The sequence below is a fragment of the Glycine max genome, chromosome 20 (assembly GCF_000004515.6).
Source record: "Glycine max cultivar Williams 82 chromosome 20, Glycine_max_v4.0, whole genome shotgun sequence".
Lineage (NCBI taxonomy): Eukaryota > Viridiplantae > Streptophyta > Magnoliopsida > Fabales > Fabaceae > Glycine > Glycine max.
The window spans coordinates 750,804-770,190 of NC_038256.2; the positions used below are offsets into that span (position 1 = coordinate 750,804).

At 30.1% G+C, this 19,387-nt stretch overlaps 4 protein-coding genes and 1 pseudogene across 4 annotated transcripts; 1 reads left to right on the forward strand and 4 right to left on the reverse strand.

The window, feature by feature from the left end:
• The first annotated feature begins 632 nt into the window (after window positions 1-632).
• LOC102666286 (protein GL2-INTERACTING REPRESSOR 1) lies at window positions 633-1,728 on the forward strand. Its single transcript, XM_026127557.2, has 2 exons — window positions 633-827; window positions 1,243-1,728. The coding sequence occupies exons 1-2, from the start codon at window positions 792-794 to the stop codon at window positions 1,621-1,623; spliced, it is 417 nt and encodes a 138-aa protein (XP_025983342.1). The 5' UTR covers window positions 633-791; the 3' UTR covers window positions 1,624-1,728.
• Window positions 1,729-4,759: 3,031 nt separating this feature from the next.
• LOC100803475 (cytochrome P450 71D11-like) lies at window positions 4,760-6,498 on the reverse strand (annotated as a pseudogene).
• A 241-nt stretch (window positions 6,499-6,739) lies between these two features.
• LOC113000753 (uncharacterized) lies at window positions 6,740-9,345 on the reverse strand. Its single transcript, XM_026127494.2, has one exon. The coding sequence runs from the start codon at window positions 9,202-9,204 to the stop codon at window positions 8,989-8,991; it is 216 nt and encodes a 71-aa protein (XP_025983279.2). The 5' UTR covers window positions 9,205-9,345; the 3' UTR covers window positions 6,740-8,988.
• A 2,088-nt stretch (window positions 9,346-11,433) lies between these two features.
• On the reverse strand, window positions 11,434-11,912 carry LOC100500479 (uncharacterized). The gene has a single exon (NM_001364531.1). The coding sequence runs from the start codon at window positions 11,790-11,792 to the stop codon at window positions 11,565-11,567; it is 228 nt and encodes a 75-aa protein (NP_001351460.1). The 5' UTR covers window positions 11,793-11,912; the 3' UTR covers window positions 11,434-11,564.
• Window positions 11,913-17,823: 5,911 nt separating this feature from the next.
• On the reverse strand, window positions 17,824-18,757 carry LOC100306224 (uncharacterized). Its single transcript, NM_001248718.2, has 2 exons — window positions 18,622-18,757; window positions 17,824-18,461 (listed from the first exon to the last, which is right to left on the reverse strand). Exon 2 carries the CDS (start codon window positions 18,453-18,455, stop codon window positions 18,072-18,074), a length of 384 nt encoding a protein of 127 aa, NP_001235647.2. The 5' UTR covers window positions 18,456-18,461; window positions 18,622-18,757; the 3' UTR covers window positions 17,824-18,071.
• Window positions 18,758-19,387: the final 630 nt, after the last annotated feature.

Below are 19,387 nucleotides of genomic sequence, written 5' to 3' on the forward strand. Positions count from 1 at the left end.
AAAAAAAAAATGAATGGTGTAATTGAGATTTGGCTGGTAAAGGAAAAAAATCCCTAATATTTGATTCGTCTGGTTGTGGTGTGGGGGTTTTGTCCTTGTCCATTCAGTAAAATATAAAAAATAAAAATGTAAAATTAAATATGGCATTAATTATTTGGTGGTCAATTAATATAATTGCACATATTAGTTTTTTAATAATTATTGTTTAACTTTAAGATGATTTTTAGTCGGTTAATAATATAAAACAAAATCACAATATTAATGCATCAAAACTAGACTTAAATGCTTTATCATATTTTATATTTAAAAAATTATTATAATCGATAACTGTTACTTGAATTTTGGCTTTTTTGGATATATTTTTTAGTTTTGGGTTTGGTAGTAAACATAAACCTTGATTTATTTTCAAGTTAATGCTTTTGAATTTGTGTTGATAATGTGCGTTTATCTTATTTTCAATGTCAAACCGAATAAAAATATAAAAATATTCTTAGTAACTTCCATATAGACGCGGATTCAATTAGAATACAGATCAGATCCAAACATGCATTTGGCGTGCTTTGGAAGCATGTTTAGTATATATAAATGCTCACAAGTTTTTAACCATCATTCACTTCAGTTTACATCAATGGAAATCCCTAGTGAAAATTTACAAGATCCGGGGCATACCCATTGAAAAAGTAGCTATCTTGAGGAATCCTTGTGTTTATGTCTTTACCTTTTTCCAAAACATTTTCACCTTTTCTTGACATACATTTTGCAACCAGCACAAATCGGTTTGTATAACCAATATGAATTCTTTAATAGGACGTGGAGTTAATTTTCAGGTGAATTCATTTCTTCTCGATTCCATTTATATATGTGTTACGTGATTTTTATTTCTTTTAGGGAATGTTATTGAAAAAAAATTCTTGAAAAGAAAAAAAAAACTTTAATTATTATAAGCACTCAAGATTTAAGGCACTGGTTATTATTTTTGTCGTCACCGTTGAAATCCTCAATGTTGTAAATAAATTTGATAAATATGATTTCAATTGCAGTCACGGTACGATACAATTGTGTAAAGTCCAAAACCACCTTATGATCGTCGATCTTTTTTAAGCCCTTGTGAACACTTAGAGACTATCAAATAATATTTTTCCTCCTATTTTCAATTTAATTAGTTAATTGAGATTTTTGTTGGAAAATGGCTTTTTATATATGATTTTTATTTTGTTTAATGGATATTTGATGGATTCAAAGGTTGAAGCAGCACAGAAGGGAGTGAAAAAAAGAAGCTTGACTGAGAGTGGAATGAATGAGCATGAAAATTGTGTAGGCCTTGATTTAGAGTTGAAGCTATCACTAGCGGGATCAAGTTCGGGTAATTTATCAAATGCCTTAAAATCTACAACTTCAAGGACTCTGCTGCCATCATCATCATCATCCCATAAAGTGTACTTACCTTCCTTATTGGGAATCAATGGGAACCATGAGCCAACACCATTAATTGCAACGGGATGTCCTCATTGTTTATACTATGTGATGATATCCGAAGCTGACCCTAAATGTCCGAACTGCAAAAGTTATAATCTGATTGATATGTTTCAAGAGAATCCTACAAAGAAAATGAGGACATGCTAAAATTAATTTGTACTTTTTTATGATTAGAAGTTAATATCTTTTAATTCTTAGTAGTAGTTGTCTATCAATTATTTTGATAGTAGTTTCAATTGCATCCCATTATCTATAAAGTGCTAGTTATTATTATTATTATCACATTGGGAATAAGAATAAATGTTATAAAGAATTTTTATTTACATTTTCTATTGCAATGAGTTGTTTATTTTCACTTGGAAAGTAGTTGCGTACAAGTTATTATAACAAAATTTAATATATGGAAATTCAGAGTTACAATATACCAATATATATACCAACAAAATTAAGGCCTTCCTTTAAGATATATAGACAAAATAATGATGATCATAATAATAGATTGTGGAGAAAGTGAAAAATTTCTCAAAATCATTTAAACATTTAAAAACTCAATTGCATAATAGATAGGCTTAATTAAGTTGGTTTGAAGTATTTGGTGAGAGCACAGACATATGAAGTTGTTGAGTAAGGAAAGGAATTGAGGATTATGCAGATACTATAATCAGGGGCCGAGTGTGATAATTATGGTTAAAGGTATAAAAATGAAGTGACACCTCATATTTGATTAGATGAATAATTAAACTTTGACTATACCAACTAAATGACCTTCACACTTGATTGAGTTGATATATCTTGAAATAGAATTGACACCTAACATACCAGCTTATTAGATATGTCAAATTAAAGTCACACCTCATACTTAATTAAATGTATAATCAAATTTTGACTCTTAGTAACTAAGTAATACTTTGCATGCAACTAACTAACTTGAGACATCTTTAAGGACAATTAGCATAGGTTGTTTGTGTGAGAAACATTTGATAACCTTATTAATTTTCTCTAAAAAAATCATTCAAATTAATTAAAATAATTGTTAAATGCTGAAATGATTATTCATATAACATAAAACAATATGTATTCCCAGTCGGATATCAGGCATTAGACAAAATAAAGTTTTTTTCTCACAAATTAATAAATCTGTTGGTAAAACATAAGTTAAAAAAATCATTATCTTAAATAAAAAATTTAATATCTTGAACAATTAGTCACGGACTCTTAGATAGAGATAATACCTTAAATTTACCACAAAAAAAAATGCATGAATGAATTGGTAAAACAATAACATTTGGCTGTTATACTAATACGATCGAGTAGGGATGCATTTATTAATAAAAATTGAATTTGAAATCTTTTTTTTTTCACAACCAGAGAAAATTTTATATATTACCCGTTGAGGGTTCAAAAGGCACGAAACATTATGAAATTGAGATCTTATGTAAGGAAAACTTAAATCCTTATTACTTTTATTACGTTACTCCTATATCATAAAAATGCACAACAGAGAGTGAGAATCTCACTCTCCCCACTATTTCAGTTCGACACTTTTTTTTTTTCTTTCTGTTCTTTGTAGGTAAATTCACACATTACCTCTGTAACTGATAATTTATTTTAATCTCAATAATCTCAAATTACTCTTTATTTATATACTTGATCTTTTCAATCTATCCTCTCTCTCTCTCTCTCTTTTTTTATCCCCATCTCTAAATTGAATTTCAATCATTTTTTCAAGAAATTGTTAATAGTTAAAAATGATCTTATATGACAACTTATTTTTAAAATTGCCATTATAAATCCGAAATAAGATTTATATATTAAAAATATTTGTTTATTTAAATTTTAATTATAATTGAATCAATATATTTTAAAAAAATTATTTTTAATTTTTAATTACACAAAATTAATATTTATTCCCTACAATACATAATATAAAATACTAAATGGTACGTGCGCATCTCCTTTAGTAACACTATGTATTCTGTATAAATGTTTGAGTTTAAAATAAAATAAAAATTAACATTTTTTATTTCCTAAATTAAAATAAAATAAATTGAAATATTAAATAACTTTGAAAAGATTCAAACTAATTTAATATACAAGAATTAATGGTCAGTTACTGAAAATATTCCACCCAGGTAAGTATTCCTTCTACAGTAAATCATTCAAACTAACTTTTATTTTTAATTTTATTTTTCTTATATTGTTGTTATAAAAAAAAATTACACGGTCAAATAATATATTATTTTAAATATAATTTTTAGATGATTATTTTTAATTTTAATAATTTTATGATACTTGACAATTTTAATTTGGTTCAGAGTATAAAAATCTTTTATCTGTCAGTTTTTTTCTTTTTTATTTCCTTTAGTTTTAAAAGAGTATTAAGTAAACACATATATATAGAATAGAATAGAAATAATTGTATATGATTGCAAACTCTTTTGTTAAATTTGAATTTTTTTGAATATTTTTTTTAATCACGAGAGTTTATAATAATTCATGTTTCTTGTAATAGTTCATAATTCATGTATCTTGTCTAATTAATTTAACTAGAATTGTTGTTCTTTTTTGCCACTGATCCTGACAGAGTGTTATTTTCAAATATCTCCTGTGTCCTTCTTCTTGTACTCCCACGATGACTTAGAATATTTGGTTGGGTTGGTGTTAATAATATTTGGGGATTTTCTTTTTACATCAGTCGAATCTCAAATACAATCCACAAAAAGAGTGAAAAATCAAAATTATCCTTCACTTACATATTGTCAATTCATCACTCCTCTTATAACATTAACTTACCGTTTCACACCATTGCATTGCACCTTTGTGAGTCTTTCTTCTTCTTCTCTTTAATCCTTTCATCAACTCCTCCTTCATCTCATTAATCTGTGCTTCCTTAATCCATCTTTCATTTTATTGTTCCATTGTTGCGACTGTGAGTACCACTCTCACCTTGCCTATGTGTGTATGTTTTTATTGTGTTAAATTTATACGGATTGACAATTCATATAGATCATACAAATGTGTTTGACATAGTAAAAAAATATTGATTATGATAAGTAAGCAATTTCAAACTTCGTAAGAAAGTCATCATATTCTATCTTAGTAGGACAATCCACAAGACTCTCCCATGCTTCCATCACATAGTCTCATGTGTTTTCCTGATCCACAAGAATTTTACATTTTGATTCAGAAAATACAATTTTCATTGCATTCATCAATGTTAAATATTTGTTGGTAACAATGACTTGAGGGAGTACATCACTTCTCATAAAAATCCTAAAAGTGGTTAGAATAAAATTTACCTTTAAACTGTTCAATAATTAGAATAAATATTACACAATTGGTAATCAGATGTGACAGGTCCATAAACTTCATGTCTACATTCTCTTGGAACTAGAGGAAATGGAGGTTGTAATCTTAGGGTCTCTTTAACAACTGATTTCAAATATTTGAGTTCATTGATGCAAGTCTCATCAATCCTTCCTTTTATGTTGAATACCTTTCTCACTTCAGCTTGTGCTTTCTTCATCACTCTTGGATCTCTTACATCTCAGCCATTGCCCAATCTATTGTAATTGCTGATGTGTCACCTCCACCAACAAAGATATCCTGGTTATCAAAAAGTAATTATATGTGATGTTAGCTAATTCAAGGACATCTCTAAAGAGACACTTAAAAGATAAAGTTAAAAATATTGATTGAAAAATCAAATTTGAAATTGTGATAAGATACATTACTTTTGATGTTAGAATCTAAAAAAATCAACAGCTACAAACTCTACGCTTAGAAGGGATTAATTTTTTTTTTCATATTGGAGAATCATAAATTTTAGGAATAATTAAAATATGTTTGGATGATGATAAAAATTCTTAGGAATAATTTTATATGTATCATGTGAATCAAACTTTTTATGCTTAATTTTAATATATATATACATATAACTTTTTTTATAAATTTAAATTATTTATTGCATTAAATAATTTAACAAAAAAACATGTCATTTTATTACAGTAAAAAAAATCGTAATTTGAGAAAGTTAGATTTTTTTTCATAGAAACAATTTTATGGGAAACAGGAGAACAACATTCTAAAAAAAACAATATTCTTAGGAAATGTTATTTTAAAAAAATTAAACCAAACATGAAAACCAAATATTTTTTAGATTCTTGTGGGAAAGTAAAAAAATTCTTTATACCAAACGTTACTGCAATAAAAAAGATCCAATGTGAGATAATAGAAGGTTATAAGTATTAATCGTAATCATTGATCTAAGTTCTACAGCTAAGTGCAAGATTATCTTCGTAAAAGGTTTTGCATGTTAATTAAAATCCTTACCTGGATTATACCTTTGAATTTGCCATTGGTTAAACAAATATCCTTGTCACTACCATCCTGAAATTTTAGGAGAATATCGACCAAATCTTCCTTCTTTTGTTCACATTGGCCTTCCTTAGCTCCTGACTTTGCTTCTTTATGTTCAATGATGATGTTTTCGAGAACCCTATCCATTTGTCGATGCAACTTTTCAAGCTTAGCTCTGAGACCAGTGACAAGTTGAAGCCATCTAGCAGAACAATACAAATCTCTCCCTGCAATCTCAACTTCTTCTTTCACTAGTGATATGAACTCTTCTTGGTCTTTGTAGTTCTTGCCAAAAGCAACTGTTGAGGTGATGGAATATATTGATGAAAGCACCATTTGAGAAACATTGATGGGTGATGATGATGATCCTTTGTGTGAATAATCAATAATTTTGATGATGAGATAAGAGAGCTCTTCTTCTCTTATTGGTTGGAAATAATTTACACGCTTTTGGGTGAAAAGCTCTATCGTGCACATCCTTCGTATCACTCTCCAATAATTTCCATAGGGTGCAGAAGCAATACCTGTGGATTCATAGTACAATATATCAAATGTTGCACTTTGAGGCCTTGATGCAAAGACAACATCATGGGTTTTCATTATCTCTTTGACACACTCGGGTGAGGAAACAATGATTGTGGTCGTTTCTCCAAGTTGAAGATATATGCATTATCTTTATTATAAAATCCCTATAGGATTAAATATTAAACATAAAATCTTTGTTCAAGATCTAACAGTAAAAATACTCTTAAAAGTTAATTAATCCATCTCTCACCATAGGATTAACTTATTTTGAGATAAAATTATTCCAAACTACTTTTAGACAGATTCACTCACTTTATTTTCCTCGTGGATTTTTGCATATATCCACAATCTATCAAACCATTAATTAAAACGTAGTCTCTTTAAAAATAATATAAATATATTTTTATTTGACATTAATTCGACACATCCAACAACTTACTACATAACCACGTTAAACACATGATAAATGTATTACAAGTTTGGAACCAAATGCCAATAACCAGAGATAATATAATAAAATATAAAATACCAATGGACTAGTATATTGTCCAACTATCAATATAAATATCATACTCGCAATTCAGGAAACTCCAATAATTCATTCTCACTTATTTCTCAACATTGGCAGCATCACCACCAGAGTTTTCCCCGTTACCGCTGTCACTAGATTTAACCGTGGTGGTCGTCACGTTGACGGCCGCGGCTCGCCCGCTGTCGTCCTGAGTGACGAGGAACTCTACTGACTGACCCTCCGACAAGGTGCGGAAGCCGCCGTCGGTTTGGATCGCACTGTAGTGAACGAAGAGATCAGAGCCACCATCTTCGGGAGTTATGAAACCGAAACCCTTCTCCTCGTTGAACCATTTCACTGTGCCCTTATATCTTTGACTCTCGGTGGTGCTCATGGCTTCCCAAGAAACACAAGTTTTTTTTTTCCTTCTCTTTCTAAGGTCTTGAAATCTTATGATGAATTGGAGTGTCAAGTTCAGCCTATTTATTATGATTCGTTTATTACCGTGCTATGATGAATTTGTCTATTTCAAAAAAAGAAAAAGAAAGAAGAACGTGAATATGTTTGGTGTAAATGGGGACAAATTATTAATATTAGTACTAGCTAGCTACCTATAGTGTTTGTTAGAGTAGGTGAAAAAATAGACCACTTCATTATTCAATTATTGTAAATTTGATTATATAAAATAAATTATATATGTTTTAAAAATGTTTAAGTAAAAAATGATTTTAAGATAATTTACGTATCTAGTGTACGTAGCAGCAATGAAGTTTAAACCTAGGAATTCATGCCAACTACTTAGCTAGTAAGATAATTTATTTCCTTTGAACGAATTAAAGCTTAAAATAATATTTTTTACAACAATTTTTTTTATAAGAAAAATGAAATGATTTGTAGTTGTTAGTTTTGTATTTAATTCAATCAATTGTTAATGACAAAATAGGGAATTAAAAGTAAGCTAAAAAAATAAAATGTTTGTTTTTAATATAAGCATCAAAATTATTTATGATCAAAACACTATTTATTTCATTTAATTTTATAATCATTGATTATATATAAACATAATCAAACACATTTGATTAATAATACTAACATTTTGTTTTCTATTTTGAAAGCAGTCTAATTCAAATATGCTAAAGCCAATTTAACAATAAGAAATAAAATGTACCAAAAAAACGAGGTAGAGCATATTTATTGTGATTGGTTCATTCCCATAGTAGAAAGGACGTAATTAATGAAATTGATGAGGTACTAACGTGAACATGTTTAGTGTAGGTGGAGACAAATTTGTACTATTTTTTTGTGAAAATTACCAATAGCTTTTCTCTTCATTAGAATATAATATTTAACCAACCTAGTACAGTCAGCAGATAATTAGATTCATTCTTTAACCATGTTAATGGGTGTTTAATTTTCTGATCATATATATGAAAAAGATTTTGTTAAAAAATATATAATTTATTTTAGTGATCTCTATGTCTCAAAATTAATCTTATATGTAACTTACAGTTACAGGAATATCTTGCTTTTAAAAAAAGAATATAATATTTAATAATAATCTAGTCCACACATGCTAGTTGGATATTTTTTATTAGGTGGATTAGTCCTTAACTTCAATTCTTTGCATCGCATTCAGATTGTTCACTCCTTTATATCAAGCTTCGTTACCCCCCTTTGCCATTCACCTTCTCCCTTTGTCGGCATTCTAGCTATAATATTGATATAAAAACATTAGTCATAATGAATGATTATGGTATGTGGGGCAAAGGATCATTAGGAGTGGAGGTGTCAACCTAGTTGGAATTTCTAATCCTAGTGTGATGTTCAAGCATGCCTTCTTTTGATTAGAAAAAAAAATGATTATGGTACAATTTTATTTGATTAAAGATTCTTGGAATAGTAATTTAATTTAAGATGTTGCATCTCCTTTGTATAGACACCAAATAAATTCAACAGGATCCATCCAATTTTGAGAATTGCCACAAAAAACCAGCAACTAGACCAACCAATTCTTAATTTTCACAACTTCCATTACAAACTTCGTACTCTTGTCAACTAAATCATACACAAGATGAATAAACAACACATTCTGAGCACCTAACACACATGCACGTACATCAGCATGGCACAAATCTATCCATAAGCAAGCACACTGTTGCCTCTGACATGGTTTCATGAGTGTCTCTCTGAACAGCCATCATAACCTTGTGAGCCTCCTTCTTCACAACTTGTTCTTCTTCTGACCCCTCTTTGCCTTTGGAGAAGAGGCTCTTTCGGGCCATAACAACTTTCTCTCTGAGCTTTGTCAGCTCCCCCTTCCACCCCTCAACCATACTCAACTATTAATTAGTCACTCCCGCTCACAAAAACTATGTAATCTAAGAACCCCTTTTGTTTCTTGAGCTCTCTAAATCTCTTCAATTTATGTTTTAAATGGTGTACATGGTTGGAGTGAAACTGTTCAAGTTTATATAGAAAATAGAAAGGGGAATGAGCCTCGAGGTTTCGTGAAAGAGAGTGTGTACGTTGTAAAAAGGATGTTTTGGCTCTGTTTTTGATACTTAGGCACATAGGAAGATACCAATGGGATATTCTTTTGAAAGATTTATTTATTGGCTGCTGGTTATTACATTCCATGAGTAGTAGTAGTGCTGCATTTTCACTTTCATCATTTTCTCTTTTGGTTACTTTGACTCCGCGTACGTGTATCAATTTATTATTACATATTTAAGTTTGTTTTCTTGTATAATACCATTTCAGTTTTTTTCTTAAATTTAATTCTTTTGAAGTAATTATAGTTTTTTAATTTATAATTTTAAGAATTTAATTAAATTAATTGAAGTTTTTAGATGTGTTTATTTATATTTATAAATATTTTTAGATGTATGTACAATAATATTTACAAATTGAAATTTAAGTGTGAAAAAAAAAACTTGAGTTCATCTGAGAGCATTTTCAGAACAGTTCATTCCATGTTCCATCATGTGGGAGAGAGAAGAGAAGAGAATTCACTTTTGCACAACCACACAAAATGCTGAATTGGTTTTTCTTATTCGATTAAACAAGCTCTAAATAATGTAACACAAGATATGGAAGTTAAGTATAAACAACAATGAGAAAATAATAATCTTAAGTCTGAGAGTGAGGAGAGATTATTAACGATCGAGTTGAAAGGATGCCCTTCCCATTGATTGAGTATTTTTGTACGTCTTGCTACATCGGTCCCCCCCAATGAGTCAAGAATGGCATATACATTCTGTAACGTTGTGAGAGCCACAAAAATGTTTATGAAACAGGACAACACAATTAATGGTCCTATTTAGTCTATTTAATTTTCTGAGAAAACGTGATTTGAAATATTACAAGAATACAATTCGTGTCTGCTGTATTTCCCAGCACCTTCCATTTTTCTTCTTTCCCACTTATACTTGCAAGTTGTAACTACGTATTCTTACTCGTGTGTTGTTGTTGGTGTGTGTGTGTTTGATCTAAGAGTAACATTTTGTGACTATTCAATTCACATTAGGGTCTGTTCATCATGCTCTCTTCCCATTTTTCTCAATTACTTTTCCAACACTTACTTACAATTTTGACCATTTATATGTGAGCGAATTTCTTAAATTAGTCAGACTTTAGGTCTAGAGATTTTAAAATTTTCTGTTAATTCTTAACTTTACAAAAAAAAAACATTCACTTTAGTTCTATTTTATACAAAATGATAACTAAAATAAAATGAATGAATTTTTATAAAGTAAAAAATTTATGAAAAGATAAATATTTTTTTAGTGACTAAAGTGTCTAATTTATATAATCTGAAAGACTAAGTTAAGAGTTTACTCTTTTATTTACGCTAAGGCATGATAAATATGTTAGAATTTTTGCTATAAATTCTTGTGGGCTGGTTACAATTAATTTTGATATTTTTGTTTTACAAAAAATAGGTTAATGTTGTGATCCATTTGATGATATTCAAGTTTATTAATAATATGATTAATTTTTTATGCACTTTGATTGCTTAATTTTTATCACTGTAAAAAATAATGAGTTTAATCACTAAGTTCATTATCGATATTTTAAATTCATATAAAGTATGAGTTGTTCTTTTTTGCATGATTTGATGATGCAGAACATTAAAAAAAACAACATAAAAATAATAAAATCTTATTTTATAAAAAAGATTAAAAAATCTATTAAATATTTAAGAACATCAATTAAATAAACATAAAATTCTAGAACTTAATGCTTAAAAAAAATTAAACAAATTTTTTAATTAATAAAAAGTTAAAAACTAACTAAAATATTTGATAAAAAATAACTGACTTTGTTTAACCAAGACAACTTGTGTAGTACTCTTTCATTCTTGCAGTTTTAAGGTTGCTTTAGCTATGGAATGCCAGGAAAGACCAAATTTTCAATAAAATGAATTTAATCAACCCCCGATTAATTTTTAGAAAAGCAGTTATTTTGCCGTCGTAGTCTTTGTTGTAACATACAAGCATACATCATATTTTAGTTACATATATTTGATCAGCATATATATATATATACAAGCATACATCATATTTTAGTTACATATATTTGATCAGCATATATATATATATAGTTTATTATTTACATCAGCTCCTAGGTAGAAAACTTGATCACAAATTAAAATAACAAGTACAAGAGTAGGCACTTATCCTTTTTTGTTCTTTCAAGCACTGAAGCATTCGACAAGCATGGAAACTGAAGCCTCGGAATACATCATCCTAGGTGTGTGAACTTGCACGTGTTGTTGGCCAGCAACCACAGCCAACCCAGGTGAACTCTTCTCCTTTCCTTGAATTCCCTGGCTAGGTTCACGGTGAATCCAGCCAGCATTAGAGAAAATTGTCTCACCCTTTTCCTTCAGCTTGGTCCACATGTCCCTTGGTTCAAACATGACTAAAGGCTTATACAGATGTATAAAGTAGAGTGATCAGCAAAATATGAACTGAATTCAAGACTTATATAATAAGTAAGAACACTTGGGATATGTTTAGTTTAATTGAATCTGTTTGGTGGTGGTGGTAGTATAGTAATTGATATATATAGTATAGATGGTTACGTTAAGTACAAATGAGATGAATGAGATGAGGTTTTACATAATTTGGATAAGTGAATGGACGTGGCTCCCACCTTTCTTTCAATCTGTGTGCTTTTATGTGAAATAATGATGGAAAACAGGAGGCCAGGTGGGTCTTAACTTTGGGATTTGAAATCGATCTTATCTTAACTACATTTAAAAAATTAAAAGATATTCAAAACCGATGGATAGAGATGCTGGAATTTTCTTCGTGTTTCTTTCTTTATTAGAATCGAGGAAAGATACGAAAGTCTATAATAATTTACCTACTTTATTTATTCAACTAAATTAAACTCTCTTAATTTTATTGAATAGATTCAACGTGTGTGATAAAATTAGCGAAGGTTTAAACAAGATTTTTCCCTTATAAATATTTTAAGATTGGGTTTATACTCTCCGTAAGAAAAATGTTAGTATTTAATTTGCTGCCTAAGTTTTCAAGCATAAACAAAATTAGTTTTGGCTAACACTTCTCCAGCTCCATCATGAGTGAAGGTAATAAGGTGATATCGTGTCCTGAGATGGATTCCCTTGGGAGATTGGTTATTTTTAGCCAAGAATCAGAACTCTGATATCATAGTAGAAAATAAAAGTTGAATGGAATGCACAAACGACAACAATATGTAAGAGTGATGAAAATATAAAATCATTCAATCAATTTCTCCTGTGCTACCAAATGGATAACTAGAGAGAATAAAAATATAGCCTGTAAATATTCTAAAATGCTGAGTGTTGCACCAGCACCAAACTGTCTTGTATATATGCGGTCTCCTCTTTACCACATTTTATGGATTTTGAGGACATTAATGATGCAAATATGTATATCTAAAGACATTAATATTATTATATGGTTAATAAATAATCCCATATATTTAGAACAAGAAACTTGTAGTTCAACCTTCGTAGTTTGTTTAGTTTATTATTATTTTTATCAGTTATTAGGTAAAGGGGTACCTCAACTCATTTACAATATAAATTGACATTGACCTACAATTCTATATATACTTCTTACCCTCCATAATACAGCATAATACTGTAGAGCATTTCCCTCTTTTACAAAAAATACCTTCCACATAATAAAGTTGTCAACACCCTGCAACCTACTATATATACTTCTGTTACATTCGAAGTTATAGATACCAAATTTTGAAAAGCATTTTAAAATGTGAATTGTTGGCATTCCCCCTCCTTTAAAACCACATGGCCAAGTTGAGAACAACATCAAATTATGTGCGTTGGGAAGATATTGTGAGTTGTGTTTTCGTCAATAAGTCGCTGCAACAATTACTTTATCCATAGACACATCATCGAGTTGCATTTATTCGATCGTCTATATTGTGTGTGACTTCTTTAAATTCTATCAAAAGTTACTTTTCGAAAACATATACCTATTTTGGAACATAATTTCTGAAACTGTGTTAAAACATTTTTGAAAATTACTTTGCAGGGTATATGTTTCTAGAAACTAATTTTTGGTACTTTTTTATTTTATTTCATTACAACTTTATTTATTTCGTATTTTCTTCTTTATCAGCACTAATATAGCGAAGGTATGGGGGAGAGATATTGTACTCAGCCTTACCCTTGCATATGCAAAGAGGCTGTTTCCGGATTCGAACCCATGACCAACAAGTCACCAAGGCACAACTTTACCGTTGCACCATGGCTCGCCCTCATTAAAGGATAATTAAATAACTCACAAAAAATTGTACACTAAAGGATTAAGTCAGTAATCAGTTATGAGTAGTTATATTCCGTTACAAATTTAGTTAATTAGGTAGTTAGGAGTGTAGTTGTCAGTTAGAAGTAGTTATAAATAACTACTCTCTATTTGCATTACTATGAGTAACTCTCTTCAATTTTAGTAGTTCATTAATCAATCTCTTCACTCTCTTCAATTCTTCTTCTGCTACAATGGATCCAATCTCGATCAAACTGGATGATGACAATTACCCAGCATAGAAGGCTGAAGCCTTAGGAAAAATCAAAGAAAGCAACCTTGAGAAGTTCATCACAATGACAGATTCTGGAGGAAGGCTACCAAAGTCCAATAAAGAATACAAATTCTGGAAGGAGCAGGATCAGGTTCTTTATAGGTGGCTTCTTGCATCCTTGTCTACAAAGATTCTTCACAGACTCGAAATATGTGAATATGCTTTGGAATTGTGGAAGGCTATAGAGGCTTATTTCTTAGATGTAAGTAATATCCTCAACCCAGTTGAAGATTTTGAAGAAAATTAATTACTTGGTTCTTTCAATGAATACTTTTTGTCAATCAAAAAGATTGTTTGTTTGTGATACACCCTTTTGTGGTACACAAGAACAGATGCCAGATCCTTTACATGTGATTGTTTTAATTTAATTCATTTGTCTTAATCTTGTTTCCTACTTCACATTTTGTCACTGCATAGTGCTTCTTTTTTATTGTTGGTTTGACTTTTGACCTTATAGCAAAATTACAAAAAAGAACCACATGCCTACCCAAGATTCATAGACTATTTTGTAATTGTACAGCCACCAACTTATTAAGACACTATATGTAAGTTGTACCATTTAATTTTATAGTCATATTGTAGTGTAGATATGTGACACATTGCTTTAAGTTCATGTAATTTTTTTTTAAGTTGTATCCTGATTGCTTTGTTTCTCTGATAATACTGCTACTTTTATGTGTTCTAGAGCACATAATTGATTAAAAAGGACACATTAGATCTCGAGTTGCCTTCATTGATAATTAGTCTCATAAATAGGATATGCTTATACTTCTAACTATAGCAATGAAAATTTGTTAACATAAATGCAAGGTCTAATTTTTCTGAAAACTAAGCTAATAAATTCATTGTGATAAATTTATAGTATATTGATCTCAAAACAACCTATATATACCTTGTTCTGTAACACACAAACATGCCTTGCCTAAAAGCCAAATCATATCTTTCATACTGAAGTACCAAATTTTTACTTGTGCTTTTTCTCACTGACCTCTATTATAACATCTCTTGTGAATTTGGTTTGGCTTCTTTCTGGAAACAACTGACATAGATGGTGAATACCTTTGTAATTGTTTTCTTAAAGTTTTTATTTCATATAATGTTTTCATCTTTTGTTTCTTGGCAGCTAGAAAAAATTGAAGAGCTACGTCAACAATATAAATCAGCAGCAGATATACTGAAAAATGAATGATCACAATCTGTTGCTTTAGTTATTCTTTTTTGTTAAAGCAGAACTTGTTGATGTGAATTGGCTCTTTTCTTTTTCTTTTTCTTGAGTTCTGATCCTGCTTATAGTTTCATCGGCTTAGGTTAAGGGAGGAAATGCAAGTTACGAACCATAGGGATTCTTTTTTCTTTTATGCAGAAACATAAGGATTGTTATAATAAAGGACATACGACTGAAAATTACTGTTAATGATGAAAGTGTTCAGTTGATGAACTTTCAAGTTTCAAGAATGCTATCCAAAAAACTTCACTTGCTTGGATAACATTTTTCTTTTACATCGCTTGGATTACCTTTTAGTACTAAGAGTGAGGGGGGAAATAGTTAATGTGTTATCAAATTATAACATTATTTCTTTTTTGAAGAAGCAACATTATAATAAGTATAGTTTATAAACATTATTTTTGTACAATGAGTAAGCATAGTTTATAAACATGATAATGAGTATTGAATTTGATGCTCTTCAACGTTAAGAAAAAAGATAAAATAAACATTCAATATAATAAGGATGATTGTGTATCTAAGTGTTTTCACACTCATTTTTGAAGAAAGGTATGCCATTTAATAGGTGAAAGGCAGCATTAAACAAATCCGCCACAATTTTATTTTTGACCAATTTTTTAAAAAATAATGTGAAAAGAGATTTTTTAATTAGTATTTTTTATTTTGAAATATTATCTTCCTTTAAAGTTATTTTAAAAATATTTTTTTATTTTTTTATTTTTTATAAATATTTTAAAAATAAAAATATGTATAAAGGGGACGAATGACCAAAAAGCATAATTAAAAAAATGAAACAACATAGTATAAAAGGGTTAAGTCCAGTTAGAAGTAATTATATTTTGTTTCAAATTCAGTTAGTTGGTTAGGACTTCAGATTAGTTATAAATAACTCTAGCTATGTGTGTATTACTTTGAGTAATGATCAATTCTAGAAGTTCATTGAATCTCATCACTCTCTTCAATTCTCAATCTGCTGCAATTAATGGACCCACTCTCTATCAAACTGGATGATGACAATTTGTCAACCAGGAAGAGGAAAGCCTGAGAAGTTCATCACAGTAAAGTATTTTCTTGTTCTTTAAATGAATGCTTTCTTTCAATCAAATAGCTGCGATTCTTGAAAATGAAATAATCCCACCAGAGTTGCTTCAATCTTGTCAAGAACAGATCCTTTGCATTGTGATGAAATAACAAGACAATAATTGTTTTAATATAATTCATTTGACCTTTTTTTTAGTTTCCTACTTCAGATTTTATCAGTATATATATATATATATATGTATAGTTCTTTTCTTTTTAATTACTTCTGAGTTCTGACCTTAATAGGAAAGGAATCATAAAGGCATATTCAAACGGCAGACATACATATACAATATTCATAGACTATTTTGTAAAACACGGGGTTTGTGCTATGGAATTCTGCATAGCGAGTGATAATGACAAGCCTGAGCAGTCACAGTGGCTCTAATGAGGTTGATTTTCAGGCAAGGGAATTGGTCAATTTAAAATTCAGTTTTATCTTTGCTGCAATTTTAATATTTGGAGAACTTGTTAACCTCAAAATCAGAAAAATTATCAATATACAAAAAGTATAATGAAGGTTTCAAGCAGACCAATTCATAGTTACCAGAGAGTTAATCAGACAGGGTATTTCTGCATTTTTAAGGCAATAACCTATAGACACTATAGAATACTAAATTTTGAAAATATGCTTAAATATCTCTATTGGAAATGTATAATTTAATTTTTAAGAATTTGTTAATTATGTTCCAAATGTTTAGGACTTATGTTTCAATAGAGATAAAGATCTTAGTCTTATTCTTATCAGTTATCATTTAGACATAAGTATATTATCAATTTCTTTTAAGATTAAGATGGTTTTAATATTTGAATTTTCTGTTAACACTATAGCTCTATATACAGAGTATTAGAACCTAGCAATAAAGGTTGGCAGACTCCTCAGCATAACAAACTTCTAAATACTAGCCCTGCTTTACAAAGTAACAAAGATGCTGTATCCAACTGTGAGTTGAATTTTGTAACTTGTGACAATATTTAAACAAAATTATCAGCTATATAATACTGGCAGTTTCTTTCAATTATGCAAGAAGAATGCTAGCTCCAGATCCCATTGATTACTTTAAGGATTCCCTTAAACTGACCAATTTCAGTCAGAGGGAATACTGTTCCTGAACCCTTTTTCAATCACAAGAAATGGAAACATATTATATAATCCGTTGTTAACAAAAACTTGAGGTGTCTGTCTTCTAATTTCTAGTCAACAAATTACTTCAGTTTCCGGTGTTGTAACACAGATGCAAAGAAAACTTAGCTGTTTCATAACAATTAGGAAGGCAATTGAAATGGATTTCTTCTTTAGACAACATACTTCAGCAAATTCTCAATAGGGTAGTCTTATAATGAAGGTTTTAAAAATGGTCCACAACTGCAATTTAGACTGCAATGCCTATGTTTTTGGGCCACTACAAGGCTACAACCACAATGCAGCCATAGTGGCTGCATTGATTGTATTTGTCTGTAATTTCCCACAATATAAAGAAATGTGACGAAATCGCAACCATGACCAAAATTTAAAACTTTGCCTCTAATCTTCCAAAAGGGGTGTTATGTTCGTTTTCATACCAATACCCAGTTCATTATTAAACATAGATCCCACCAAGTTTTCATGTCACAAGCCAGATCACTTTGTGTGCAATTTTTCTCCCCAAATAAAAATTCACATGGTACTATTCAGACACCCCAAAAATAATGTAGTTCTACATCATATCAAGAATTAAGGAAGATACAACTTTTTCGCTTTTTTTCTTCTTTATAAAAATACATATATGAAAAACTGATTAAAAGTTGATGCAATTCTCACTCAGACTCTTCCACAAACGCTTCGACTCGAAGAAGGACAAACCCTATTGCCACCCCAACAAGCACAAGGCCATTCATGATGGCTGCAATCTGGAAAATCTCACCAGCAGCATTGCATGTTGAAAAGGCAGCACCTCCACCTCTCCCCTTACGTGATGATGATGATGGATATTTCAATGAGCTCACCACCTTTGCAAAGCACTGCTCAGTGCACACAGGAAGGCCTAGTAATGTCACATTGTTCTGAGCCTTCAACCCTCCAAAAGAATTCAACCCTCTGATGAAGTTCACATTCCTCTTCCCACTCCTTCTGCTGCCAACACTGGGGCTAGCCGCCACAACAGTGATTGTGGCTAGAGTTGTTGCACTGGCCATTGCCATTATTTTCTGAAATGAGATAACATTACCAAAACAAAGGGTCAGTTAGTTAGATTTAGACACACTTGATGCTGTTGAAGTTTGCTTGAACAATATATAAACAAGAAATAGTGAAACAAATGTGTAATCATGATAGTGCTAGAGAGAGTTATGTTATGAGTACATTAACCTTTTTGGTGGTGAAGATTGTATGGATTTTCTAGTTCCTGTGGTGTGCTTCTGTAAGTAGATGTTACAGTGGTGTGGGAAGGGACTTTGTATTTGGATCCACAGGAACGAAAGGATAAGGTATGAAGAGTGTGGTTGGTTGATAAGAAAATGTGATAGCTTATTGATTTTGTGGTGTACAATTTTACATACATGCTGACCAACAAAACAATTGGAAAACCCATCAATTCATTTTGTTAGTTGAGTTAACTCTTTTTTATGAACCTTATTCCGCTAATTACTTCCTTCTTGGCTTTGAGAGTTCCACCTCGTCTCAATGAAGTAAAATGAGTTCAACTAAATTTAGAGTCCAAAAATTGGAATATGGCATTTGGGGGTGTTGGGTTATCTTAATTTTTGAGAAATTATTAATTTTTTATTAAGTTAATCCAAAAGACACGCTTAATTTTCATTGCTAGGTTTTATTTTTTTTATAAAAAAATTACAAACATAATTTCATATAATAATCAAAAGAATTAGCCTAAATATATTTTAATCTTAATTGAAACTTTTTTTAAGAGAATCATCTTATATTCTTTCATTCGTAATAAAAAATTCAATGGAAATACAATCAAAAAGTTATTAACCGCCATAAAATCTAGAAGTCCTAATAATAGTGTGAACTACTTGATTAGCTTGTCTACAAGTGTTCACAAGTTAAATTGGATCGAGTTTGACTAAATACATGATCCAATTCAATTAAAGATAAACTAGTTAAGTTAAATCAT

Bases quoted from the DNA above. Each gene is read 5' to 3' on its own strand.
- LOC113000753 (XM_026127494.2), bottom strand. From the start codon at position 9,204: ATGGTTGAGGGGTGGAAGGGGGAGCTGACAAAGCTCAGAGAGAAAGTT.
- LOC100306224 (NM_001248718.2), bottom strand. From the start codon at position 18,455: ATGGCAATGGCCAGTGCAACAACTCTAGCCACAATCACTGTTGTGGCG.
- LOC102666286 (XM_026127557.2), top strand. From the start codon at position 792: ATGAATTCTTTAATAGGACGTGGAGTTAATTTTCAG. The intron at 828-1,242 runs GTGAATTCATTT...ATGGATTCAAAG, and splicing joins GACGTGGAGTTAATTTTCAG to GTTGAAGCAGCACAGAAGGG.
- LOC100500479 (NM_001364531.1), bottom strand. From the start codon at position 11,792: ATGTTTGAACCAAGGGACATGTGGACCAAGCTGAAGGAAAAGGGTGAG.